Source organism: Ovis aries, chromosome 14 (assembly GCF_016772045.2).
Source record: "Ovis aries strain OAR_USU_Benz2616 breed Rambouillet chromosome 14, ARS-UI_Ramb_v3.0, whole genome shotgun sequence".
Taxonomy (NCBI): Eukaryota; Metazoa; Chordata; class Mammalia; order Artiodactyla; family Bovidae; genus Ovis; species Ovis aries.
The window spans coordinates 1,780,035-1,792,258 of record NC_056067.1 but is presented as its reverse complement, the minus strand read 5'-3'; the positions used below and the strand labels follow the sequence as shown (position 1 = coordinate 1,792,258).

Sequence of the window (12,224 nt, the reverse complement as noted above, 5' to 3'; positions counted from 1 at the left end):
AGGAGGTGATTCTTGTTTCTTCTGACAACACTTTTTGCCAAAATTAAGTCCCATATTCAAAATAATATTGTTCAGATGTCATTTCTATTTAAACTGTTTGGCTTTCTTGCATGGTCGCGGGAGAGCTGTTCTTGCTCCCTCAACTGATAAGCAGTCAGCGGCCACTACATTTCAGCTCTGTTAGTATGGTGCTAGTCACTCAGTCGTGTCCGCCTCTTTGCGACCCCGTAGACTGCAGCCTGCCAGGCTCCTCTGTCCATGGGATTCTCCAGGCAAGGAGACTGGAATGGGTTGCCATTCCCTTCTCCAGGGAATCTTCCCCAACCCAGGGATTGAATCTGGGTCTCCTGCATGGCAGGCAGAATCTTTACCGTCTGAGCCACCAGGGAAGCCCATTAGTATTGGGTTGGCCTAAAAGTTTGTTCAGGTTTTTCCATAAGATGTCATAGAAAAACTTGAATAAACTTTTTTTTTTTGCCAACCCAATAGTTAAATTCCTCTAAGTGGTATATAGTGATGCAGGATGAAAAAGTCGCTTTTACCTTCCAACTGGGAAGGGGGTTTAATAGGCACACTGGCAGTGATCTGCCTCAAGGACTGATCCTCATGAAGTCTGTGTTTCACCTGTAATGTTTCTAAGTGTGAAAGGGGCGTTTTCTTTGCATCTCTGTCATAGGAGCATGGCCCTGGGGGCTGACTCAGAGGCACTGCTGAATCTGTCTAAGAGGACAGAAAGCAAGGAATTCAAAGGCTATGCTTTTTCAATAGTTGAGGTTTGTTTTTGTTTTTTTAATGGCATTTATTTCACAAATTATCCTGCTTCTTTCTTCCAGTTCTGGGATTACCGCCAGCCTCGGAAATACCTCAACATTCTTCCTTGCCAGGTGCCTGTCTGGAAGGCCAGATACACTGTGAGTGAGCTGCCCTTCCTCTCGCTTGGAAATATTATCTCGGTGTTCCGCACGTGAGGGGCCGGCCACGTTTTCTTTTATTTTCTTTGTGATGTGGTTTTCTCCTTCTGACTTGGTTTAGGGGTGGGACAAAGGTGGTAATGACGGCGTAAAAGCTGTTACCTGTTTAAAACTTTGCCTTGGAACGTTGGGTGAGACTCTGTACCAGCGTCGATGGACTAGCTGGGCTGGGTGCTGGGCAGAGTAAAGGTGGTCAGTAAGGGCGAAGAGGAGGGTGAGCTGGAGGGCTGAGAGGCTGGAGGTCAGTGAATTGTGCTGGAAGGAACTCTGGCTTTAGATCCAGAAGATCTGGGTTTAGGGCCCAGCAATCCCATTTAACTTTTTTCCAGCTTTATTGAGATAAAATCGACATATCACATGATGGAAGTTCAAGTTATGCAGCGTGTTGGCATGTTACACTTGTGTATTGCCAGACAGTTATCGCTATAATGCCGCTATGTGTGATATACTGCAGTATAGCATTTATACTCCTATAAATGCTGTACCGTTATAGCATTTATTAACCCTTCCATCACTTAGCATAATTACCCCTTCGTTTTTGTGATAAGAACATTTAAGGTCATATTCTCTTGCACCTCTCAAGTATACCGTGTGGTATTACTGACCATAATCATCACGCTGTAACGTTAGATCCCCAGAGCTCATTCATCTTACAACCAGAAGCTTGTACCTTTTGACCAGCATCTCCCCGTTTCTTCCACTTCCCAGCCCCTGTAGTCACCATTCTACTCTCCATCTCTCTGAGTTCTGCTTTTTAGATTCTGCACGTAAATAACACCATGGAGTATCTGTCCTTCTCTTTCTGACTCATCTAACTTAGCATAATGCCCTCAGGGTCTACCTGTGCCGTGACAGATGGCAGGATCTCCTTCTTTTGCACGACTGGGTGATATTCCATTGTGTAGGTTCCGTGTTTTTATTTATTGATGGACAGTAGGTTGTTTCTCTATCTTGGCTTTTGTGAATAGTGCTGCAATGAGCCGTTTGATATTTGTGTGGCCTTGGATAAGCCGCTTGATGTTTTTTGAGTAATAACTTCCTCCTGTGTCAAATATGAATAGTTTTTAATATTCCTTGCTCTTTTTTGAAATCATGGTAAATCTCACTATTCTTTAGTGTCCAGTTCGTGGTATTACTACCAGTACAGTGTGCTCTCTCTTTGAAAAACAGCCCCGTATGAAAAAGTGTCAACCATAAAATGGTGCAGATATAGTGGGTAGGCTCTTATCAAACTTCCGTCTGTTTTGCCACATTGACTGCTGCTGATCAGAGATGATATATTTCCTTCAGTGTCAGCTTGAAAGGGAGCCCAAGGGTGAGTAAAGGTTCCTTTATACATCAGGCTGTTCCTGGGGCGTCATGGAGTGCAGAAGGTAATTGGGGTATTAACTGGCCTTCACATCTGGGAGCACTTGGGAAGAAGTCAGACGTTGTTCTTGTGAATTGAAATACTTCTCTGGATTAATACGTTTGCTTTAAAAAATAAACAGAAAAGTTCAGAGTGCTGCCAGGAGAACAGGCGAGGATAAACATGCTCTTTTAGGTGGCTGTGGTTTATTCCTTAGAGAACAGAGTCTGCTTATCAACCAAGTGGGCTTCTTGGCTACTGCACAGATTGGTGTTGATAAGTGGGATGTGTTAGTCCTGAAATGGAAAGGTTTTCCTTTGAAATGGGTTTCCCTGGTGGCTCTGATGGCAAAGAATCCATCTGCAATGCAAGAGACCAGGGTTCGATTCCTGGGTCAGGAAGATCCCCTGGAGAAGGGAATGGCAACCCACTCCAGTATTCTTTCCTGGAGAATCCCATGGACAGAGGAGCCTGGTGGGCTACAGTCCATGGGGTTGCAAAGAGCTGGACACGACCGCGCCATGGACACTCAATTCTTTTGAAAGGCTGTGGTCTCGGGGGCCATGGGAAGGTGCTGCTTCACATGGACGGAGTGCTTCTGGTACATTTCCACAGGGCAGGGCTGTTTGCTGTCCCGAGTCACCTGCAGTGTGCCTTGTACCCTCATTCCAGGAAAGCACTCAGTAACTCTCAGGGGGTCTTGTGAGAGGAGCTAGGGTATGAAACAGTATGTTCCAGGGTGCAGCCTCCAGAGTCATTTGCTTATTTTACATTAAAAAACATTCTTCTCCAGTTATTTGGCTTAACTTTATCTTTTACTTGCTGTGGTCCTTTCCTTCAGTAAAGAAAGAAAAGAGAAGAAAAGCAAACGAAAAGTAGACATTAGCTTATGATATTTGGAAAAATGTTCCCCAGGTGGGTAATTTGTTTAAGTTAGGGGAGAACTCCAAGCTGGGTAACTCAGGATTCAGCGGATGCCCCCTGGAATGATGCCTGCTCTTCCCTTTCTCGCCGCAGCCTTTCAGCAACGGGTTGGTGACGGTGATGGTTCCCCAGCTGCGCAGGGAGAACAGCCTGCTCTTGTGGAATGTCTTTGACTTGAACACCCCAGTCCATACCTTCGTGGGCCACGATGACGTGGTGCTGGAGTTCCAGTGGAGGAAACAGAAGGAAGGTGGGTGGGGGACCGCTGGCCAGTTTCCTCCAGCTCCCATCAGGGTGGGTTGCATGATCGAAGGGGAGGATGTGGAAACAGGGCTGGCTTCGAGCGGGAGTCAGGGTTCCCCTGCCCCTAATTGTAGATGGGTGATAGGGTGTGTGGCTGCAGTTCCACCCCAGGCCCGTCTTCTTCTCTTGTGTTCTGTGTAGTCTCTCTCCTGCCTGGAAGGGTTTCTAAGAGGTTGGTAGCTTTGCTGTTGGGTCACTTCCAGAGCTGAAAAACTCCAGGGTCACGACACTCTGAAAACCCTGGCTCTTGCACCTTCCCTCTGTGTTGATGAGGGTGATGCAAAGTCGTCATCAGTACCACCCACCACATATTCCCAGTTCTCTTCACAAACACAGAGAGCTGTTTCACCTCCCATCCCCTTGAAGACAGGTTTGGCCATGTAACCCACTTGGCTCCTGAGACATGGACAGAAGTGATGCAATCTCTTCTGGTTAGAAGCAGTAATGGCCAGTGAGCAGTTACTCTCGTCTGCCTCTGCCGAGGCACTTGATGAGTTTAGCTGCAGCCTCCCTTGTCTTGAGATCTTACTGCCACGCTCTCCAAACGTTCTCCAGACCACAAGTAAATTTCGTGGCCTTTCTGTATCACAGAAGGAAAGCCCCAGGCAGTGGAGTGGTGTGACTTGTCCAGAGTCCAGGAGAGGTCTTTAGTGGGCCTGGGATTAGACCAGACATCTTATCCCAAGTTTGTGACCCTCACAAGCCTCTTCCAGGATTGTTTTTGTAAGGACTCTTTCGATGATCCTCTTGATTTTCCCATCTTCATTTCTATAATCTCTCCTGCTTCTAGAAACGTGAGGCTGCTTGGTCTCTATCCCATCAGTTTCCATGCTTGACTTCAGCTTTCAACACATTCTCTTGCACTTTGCCGTAGAAAAGAGACGACAGAGTTTCCCCATGATTTGACAGGGAGAGGTTGGCCTATAGTTTTGGATTGCAGTCAAAAGTATTTTAACAGCCCATTTTCAGTTGTCTATGTCATCTGTGAGCTGGCACGGTGAATTGTATAAATTAGGGCTGTTCTAGCCAGTAGTGAAATTTTGAGTACAAGTTATAGGTGTTTTTTTTTTTTTTTCTAAACTCCCTATATTGTGAGATACATCATGTACAAAATTACATAAAATATGTACAGTTTATAAAGTGAAAATCTGAGTAACTACCACCAAGGTCAAGAGAGAGAACATTGCTAGAAATCAGAAGCTTCCTGATCACAATTCTTTCCCTTCCCTAGAGGTAAACACTGTCCTAACATTTACAATATGACTTCTGTTATCTTGTTTATAGTTTTACTACCCATTCCTGCATCCCTAAAAATAGTTTAGGTTTATTTGTTTTTGAACCTTTTATAAATATAATCATCCTTCATGCATTCTTATATTTTCTTTCTTTCTCAACCTAATGATGTTCCATTTCATTTTTGCTGCCGTGTCCTCTTAGTCATTTTTTATTGGCCCACCTCAGACTTTGATGTTGGTTTTCACTGTGGGGAAGGACCTCTCAGAGGTAGGAAGAGAATCAGGATGTTGTGGTCCACGGAGAAGGATGCTTTATGAAGGAAGCGGAGGTCATTGGTTTCAGGTTTTGCTGAAGGATCTCCACGCAGCATAAGAGAAGCGCTTAATTGTGTAAGTAGGTATAAATAGGAAGCCATATGATCGTTAAGAGAACAGTTCCGAAAGCAGATTGAGGAGGGAAGCCTGATTATAAGACGGCAGAAACAGAGGCAGCGGGAACTGGTTTTGTGAATGAGGTTGCCTTCAGAGGCAAGGGCAGAGGCTGCTTCCCTCTTGATTTGAAGGCAAGGAGAAGATGAAAAAAGGGAGTATATAGGAAAGCAGAGGTCTTTTGAAAATGGGAGGAAATAGGGCCAAAGGCCCAAGTAGAGGAATTGGGTTTAGAAAGGAATGAGGCATAACTTTTCTTCACTATCAGAGACATGAAAAGAGGCTGGAGGGGACTTCCCTGGTGCTCCAGATCATAGAAGACTGTGCTTCCAAAGCAGGCGGTGTGAGTTCAATCCCTAGTCAGGGAACTAAGATCCCACATGCCCTGTGGCTTGCCCCCCAAAAGAGAAAAGAGGCTGGCTGTAGAGTCAGAAAATTGTTGCTATGGACATGGGCTGGATGGTGGGACTTATGACAGGCAGTAGCTCAGAATACTTGCTGTCTTGCTTGTTGTGCACAGGAATGTATTAGAACGTTGAGTGAAGGCTTGGCTGAAGGCAGCGACAAAGAGAAGGGACGCTTTTTGGTAAACTTTTATTTTTGTGTTGAAGTATACCTGACTAAGTGTGACAGTTTCAGGTGGACAGCAAAGGGACTCAACCATGCATATACACGTATCTATTCTCCATTAAACCCCTCTCCCATCCAGGCTGGATTTGAGCAGAATTCCCTGTGCTATACAGCAGGTCCTTGTTGGTCTTTCGTCTTAAATATAGCAGTGTGTACATGTCCATCCCAAACTCCCTGACCATCCCTTCCCCCGATCCCAGAGTCTCTGTTGCCTCTGTTTCCCCATGCATAAAATGAGGGCGTCAGATGAAATTATTTCCAGGTTGTTTACTCTCTGAAGATAACCATAAAGAAGATTCTGGATACTACAGAATCACCCTGAAATGTCCTGATCTTCCATAAAGCTCTTTTAGAAACCACCTTGAACCTTGTAAGAGTAATTTCCCTTTGACTAGCCCTGTTGTGTGGAAATACAAATTCAGTTAAGACTAATAAAGATCGATTATTCCTTTTATTACGAGATGTGTAAAATCTTCCCAACCCAGGGATCGAACCCCCGTCTCTTGTATCCGCTGTATTGGCAGGTGGATTCTTTACCACTTGCGCCACCAGGGAAGCCATTCCTATCTATTCTAAAGAAAGAAATGTTTTAACAAATACAAGAGATTTGGTAAATAACAATTTACCAAAACATTCTTTTAAACAGTAAGATGTCATGATGCATTTAAAGCAGTATGTTTTACAAACAGCCTATTCATTCCCCGCTCCTCTGGAACAGAAAAGATAGAACATTTGTGGAGGTGAAAGTTCAGTGAGACCTTAAATTCTAGCATCACTCTTCACCTGCTAATTTGCCGGCTTTTATTTCACTTCGTTTAAGGTTCTGCTCAAATGTGACTTCCTATGAGAAGTCCTGTCTAAAAATGGTTCCCCTGTCAGTCTCTATCCAGTTATCCCACAGTGTTTTTTAACAACTCTATCACCACCGGGCATGCTGTTGTGTGGTTGTCTGTTTCCACCATTTGAATGTGAGATCTGTAAAGACAGATTCTTGGTTCATATTGTAGTCCTAGTACTTAGAACAGTGCCTGGCATATAGGAGGCGTTCCATAAATATTTGTTACATGGACAAATGAATGAATGAATGAATCTCCCTCCATCTGAACCTGGAGCAAATGTGGTGTTGAATCCAGGAAAACGTCAGGATTCTTATCTGGTGATTTCCAGGGTCCAAGGACTACCAACTGGTTACGTGGTCACGGGATCAGACCTTGAGAATGTGGCGGGTGGATTCCCAGATGCAAAGGGTATGTATTCCGTGTTGTTGTGGAAGAATGTTAACGGGATATGCCAGAAGCTTAGAAGATCTGCTAGTTGCAGAAGTTAGAGGATGCGTGATAGATGCTTAATACGTACTGGCTGGCTGGCCGACTGGCTCGGGTTTACTGCACTGAGGCTTTGAGGTCTTCAGGAGCCAGCGTCAGTGTCAGAGCTTCAAGGATGCAAAGCCTGTGAATGTCTTTTTTCCCTCTTGCCCTGGTCTAAGATAGTGTGGGTTAGAGTACTGAGAAGGTGGCCTGGGGGCATCCTTTCTTCCTCTCACCAATGGGCTAGGGAATCTACCCTGGCATAGGGCAGAGTCCTCCACATTCATCAGCAACACCTGTTGTGTGAAGCCCTTTCCACTCTGTGCCCCATGAACTGTATCTGTGCTTACGTGAGACACCATGGTCCCAGGTGCAAACTGCTTTCCTGACCCTCACTTTGCCCTGCCCCGTTATGGGGTTCTGTCTTCTCCTCCAGTGGCAAAGTTCCTTGAAGGTGGGAATGATGTCTCACTTATATTCCATCCCACACAGCGCTCTGTGCACAGTGGATAGAAAATGCCGAGACAGATTTGCTAAACTGCTTAGGACCAAGTCACTCTTGAGCATTTTGGTGAAGCATCATCATCTTACTGCTGTTTAAATTTTTTTCCTCCAGAAAGTGCCATATGCTCCAAATGCTTTTAAGTTATATTTTTGCTCTTGGCTGGCTTGATAACTCCATCAAAGCTTGAAGTTTAAAAGGTTTTCTGAGATTTTCAAAAGCTATGAACCTGATAAAACATTTTCTGGGGTAGAATAATAGTCTGTTTTCCCGTGTGTTTAACCAGGGAGAGTAGGGTATGGGCAAAACCCATTTTGATTGTATTGGTTTGGGGCTAACATTTCTCTCCTTTGCAGCTTTGTGCAAATGACATCTTAGATGGTGTTGATGAGTTCATTGAGAGCATTGCCCTTCTCCCGGAACCTGAGAAGATCCTTCACACCCAGGACACAGATCACCAGCACAACTCCAGCCATGGGGAGGAAGAAGGTAATTGTTCACACTGATGTTCTAGGTATGGTGCCCCTCTCTGCATCTCTGAGTTGTGGTAGATACCCCAGAACTGCCCTCTGAATGCATTTCAGAAATGTTTTCCAACAAGTGATCCTGTCTCTCCCGCTAGTCTTAAAGGAAGACCCCCCAAGCAGTCTCTTGGAGGAGAAGAAATCAGAGCAGCTGGGCCTGCCTCAGACTCTGCAGCAGGAGTTCTCTCTGATCAACGTGCAGATTCGCAACGTGAACGTGGAGGTGCTCGGGTTTTCTGTCTCTCATGCTTGCGGTTGGTGGCCGAGGGGACTGTTTCAGCCATGATTTGGGCTAGCAAATGGCTTTTCTGCTTTAACAGGGAAGTCTGTGTCCTTGCTTTCTTGTTTTGGTTTTGTAAAGAAATAATTGTTAACTAACAACTGTTAGTTGTTCAGTTGTGTCCGACCCTTAGCAACCCCATGGAATTTTCCAGGCAAGAATGCTGGAGTGGGTTGCCATTTCCTAGTCCAGGGGATCTTCCCAACCCAGAGATCGAACCCTCGTTTCTTGCGTCTGCTTCATCGGCAGGTGGAGTCTTTACCACTTGCGCCACCAGGGCAGCCAGTCCCATCTATTTTAAAGAAAGAAATGTTTTAACAAATACAAGTTTTTTTCCCCTTTACGCTATTGTGCTCTCATAAGATGAACTAAGGGATAAACGGATGCTCGTATGTCTTAAAATCTCCTTAGATGCTCCAACACTTATTTGACCCTATGTGAAGGTGCTCAGATCTGGGAAGGTTTAGTGTTTTGGCGGAGGCTGCTGGTGAAGTTAATGGCAGGGCTGAGTTTGAAAGCCAACCTCCTTATTCTCCAAGGTTCTTTGTGCTTGCCTTAGCAGTTGGTTATTTCCTTGGTGGTTTAGATTCATAGAAAGAAGGTGACCCAGCCTCTTTGTTCATTTAACTTGGAGAGGCTTACATTTTTCCTTTAGGGCAGGTATTGAAACACTTGGCTTCAGAGAACTGAGTCTCTGTGAAGGAGTTTTAAACTTGATGAGTTTTGCTTTTGCCCAGATTCCATTAACAGTAGGCCTGGGTCTGCGCACTTAGTTGTCTCCTTTGGCCTTTAAAGCAGCTCTGAATTAAGTGGTCTTATCCCCACTTTACAGACGAGGAAATAGAGACACTAAGAAATGGAGTAACTTGTCCGAGCTGAGCAGGTGTTTGAATCCCAGTCTCCAGGCTCCCCGCACGTGTGGCTCTTTTCACTGTCCCCCAGCTGCCGTCTCTAGTTGGCACTATAAGAAATTGAAAGGGATAATGGCCTCTCTGGTGGACTGGTTATCTCCGTCAACTCAGTTTTGTTCCCTCTGTCCCAGCTGAGAACAGCTGGGCTGCCCAGTGATCTAGTCCAAGAAGGAGAGTTTGGTTCCTTTCCCAGGACTGCTTTTTAAAAATTACCGGAAGGGACTTCCCTGGTGGTCCAGTGGTTAAGACTCCGTGCTTCTGCTGTGATGGGCACAGGTTCGATCCCCGATTGGGGGAGTAAGATCCCACATGCTGCGAGGCACAGCCATAAAAGAATATAAAATAAAACAGAATAAAATCACATACCGCACAACTCACCCTTTTAAAGTGTATAATTTAATGGTTCTTAGTACATTTACAAACCCATGATTTACAAATCATCACCACTGCTACTTTCAGAGCGTTTTTCATCATCGCCAAAGAAATCCAACATCCCTTCGCAGCATCTTCCTGTTTCCTTTCTCCCCAGCGCCTGGCTGATAGACACTCATCTTTTTTCAGTCTGTATGGATTTTCCCAGGAGTGCTTTTAACTTGAGTGAGGTTTTTAACATCTTCCTGCTTTGTTTTCCCATCTCCAAATAAATAAAACAAGTTTCAGCCTATCTCACAGCTTCGAGATCAAGCTTTTCTAAGTCAGAACACTTTGAGCTTATTAAGCCAGTGCTAAAATTGAAAACCCATTTTGAAAAAGAGTTGTCCACACCTGCGCTATTATTTGTCTTGGGAGACTCTCTCCCTTGACTCTGTTACCAGCAACCTAGAGCATTCTGTTACCTTATTTACACCTGTTTGCCTCTGAAGACCCTTTGCGGTTCCTCTCTAAAGCAGCTCTTGATTGGTCCCCCGCAGATGGACGCAGCAGACAGGAGCTGCACAGTGTCGGTGCACTGCAGCAGCCACCGCGTCAAGATGCTGGTGAAGTTCCCCGCGCAGTACCCAAACCACGCCGCCCCCTCCTTCCAGTTCATCAACCCCACCACCATCACGTCCACCATGAAAGCGAAGCTGCTCAAGGTGGGCCTCTGTGTGTGCAAGTTCCCCCTGACGCCCTCAGGGTCTGAGTTGAGTAGTAAAGCTGAATGAAAACACCGCTGTTAAGATTTGGACGTCATCTGTCCTTCCTCATATGAGTTTTAACAGTTGTATTCTTTTTGTGTAGAAAATCCCGAGTGTTGTTTCTTAATCTCTTTGGGTCAGGGACCTACCCCCCTTTGAAAGTCTAATGGAAATCATAGACCCTTTTGCAGAAAAACTGGCACAGATGTTGCATGTAACTTCAGAAATAGTGCATGTAAATAATAGGCAGTTCTGTAATTGCATATAATCTGCTCACAGATCTCATTAAAGCTATGAGATCCCAGCTTAATACAGTACAACTTCATTTATTTGGAAACTATAGGCAAAATATATTCTGAAGCTACAAGATAATTTCTAATCAGAAAAAAAAAATACTTAAGGTCATTAAAAAAATCTGTTCCATAAGAAGAGATGTTGTCACTTAGAGTGAGGCTGGCTTGCTGGACAAGTTGGGACAAGTTAGGTGGGGTGTATGTTATGACTGTGGTGCCTGAATGAAGGGGAATAGTCTTGTTGCAGTAGGGGGCACCCCTTCCAGGGCCTGAAACTGGGCTCTTGTCTAGCACTTGGAAATGAATTGTCTGAGGAGACACGCGCTGACAAAGCAAGAGATTTTATTCGGAAGGGCGCCCGGGAGGAGAGCAGGAGGGTAAGGGAACCCAGGAGAACTGCTCTGCTACATGACTTGCAGTCTTGGTTTTATGGTGATGGGTTTCTGGATTGTCTTTAGCCAGCCATTCTGGCTCAGAGCCTTCCTGGTGGTGCCTGCCTTGTTCAGCCAAGACGGATGCAGCGAGAAGGATTCTGGGAGGTGGTTGGACACCTGGTGTCTCCTTTTGACCTTTCCTGCACTCTTCCGGTTGCTGGTGGCTTATTTCTTCTGTGCTCCTTCTCAGGGCCTCCTGTCATAAAGCAGCTCACGCAAGTGGTTACTACGGTGCCTGGCCAGGGTGGGCTTCCCCTAACAGCCTGGCGTTTCCTCTTGACCTGGATAGGTTCGGAAACTTGATATGTCAGTTCACACAGAGCCGATCAGGCGGAATCCTCATAAAAATGGCCCTCAAGCTAGGATGATATGCCTTCTTCCATCTGAGCGGCATCATATGGGAAATCAGTGAAACTGTCCTAACGGCACCAGCTTGACCTGATTGCTGTTCATTTTTGCCTAGTTTGTATTAGACTCACTTGATTGTTCCATCTTCTTGGGGTATGATAGGTAACCAGGAAACTTTAAGCTTCGTAAGAGTCTCTGAAATGCTAATTACTCAGGTTTTGTGGTATTTGACATCTTGTCCTGGTAATCTGAACATTTTGTTGCCTCATTTGAACATATAAAAAAGAGATTTTTCTATTGGTATAAAAATGATAGGATAAGGAAGTGCTTTAAAGGTCTAGTTCAGTGGTATCCAATAGAAATGAAATGTAGACTGCATGGAATTTTCAATTTTCTAGTAGCCATCCTAAAAAAAAGTAATAGGTAGATTAATTTCAGTAATATTTTTATTTAATCTAGAATATCCAAAGTGTTATCATATCAACATGTAAGCAATATAAACATTATTGAGATAGCTTTCTCTTTTTTTCCCTTTCTTATCCTAAGCCTGCAGCTTTTGGTGTAAGTTTTATGTTTACGACACATCTTGGTCCAGACTGGCCGAGCACACTTCATGTGCTTAGTAGCCCCATGTGGGTAATGACTTCCGTGTTAGACAGCCCAGGTC

General features: G+C 44.9%; 1 protein-coding gene across 10 annotated transcripts in view; it reads left to right on the top strand.

The window, feature by feature from the left end:
- WDR59 (WD repeat domain 59) overlaps window positions 1-12,224 on the top strand; it is an 83,109-nt gene that overhangs the window by 39,141 nt on the left and 31,744 nt on the right. For all 10 annotated transcript variants that reach the window (XM_042230721.2, XM_060398254.1, XM_004014905.6 and 7 more), the window contains 6 exons: window positions 834-911; window positions 3,337-3,493; window positions 7,008-7,087; window positions 8,006-8,138; window positions 8,272-8,396; window positions 10,276-10,440. In XM_042230721.2, coding sequence (XP_042086655.1) covers window positions 834-911; window positions 3,337-3,493; window positions 7,008-7,087; window positions 8,006-8,138; window positions 8,272-8,396; window positions 10,276-10,440 — 738 coding nt within the window. The remainder of the gene's footprint in view (window positions 1-833; window positions 912-3,336; window positions 3,494-7,007; window positions 7,088-8,005; window positions 8,139-8,271; window positions 8,397-10,275; window positions 10,441-12,224) is intronic.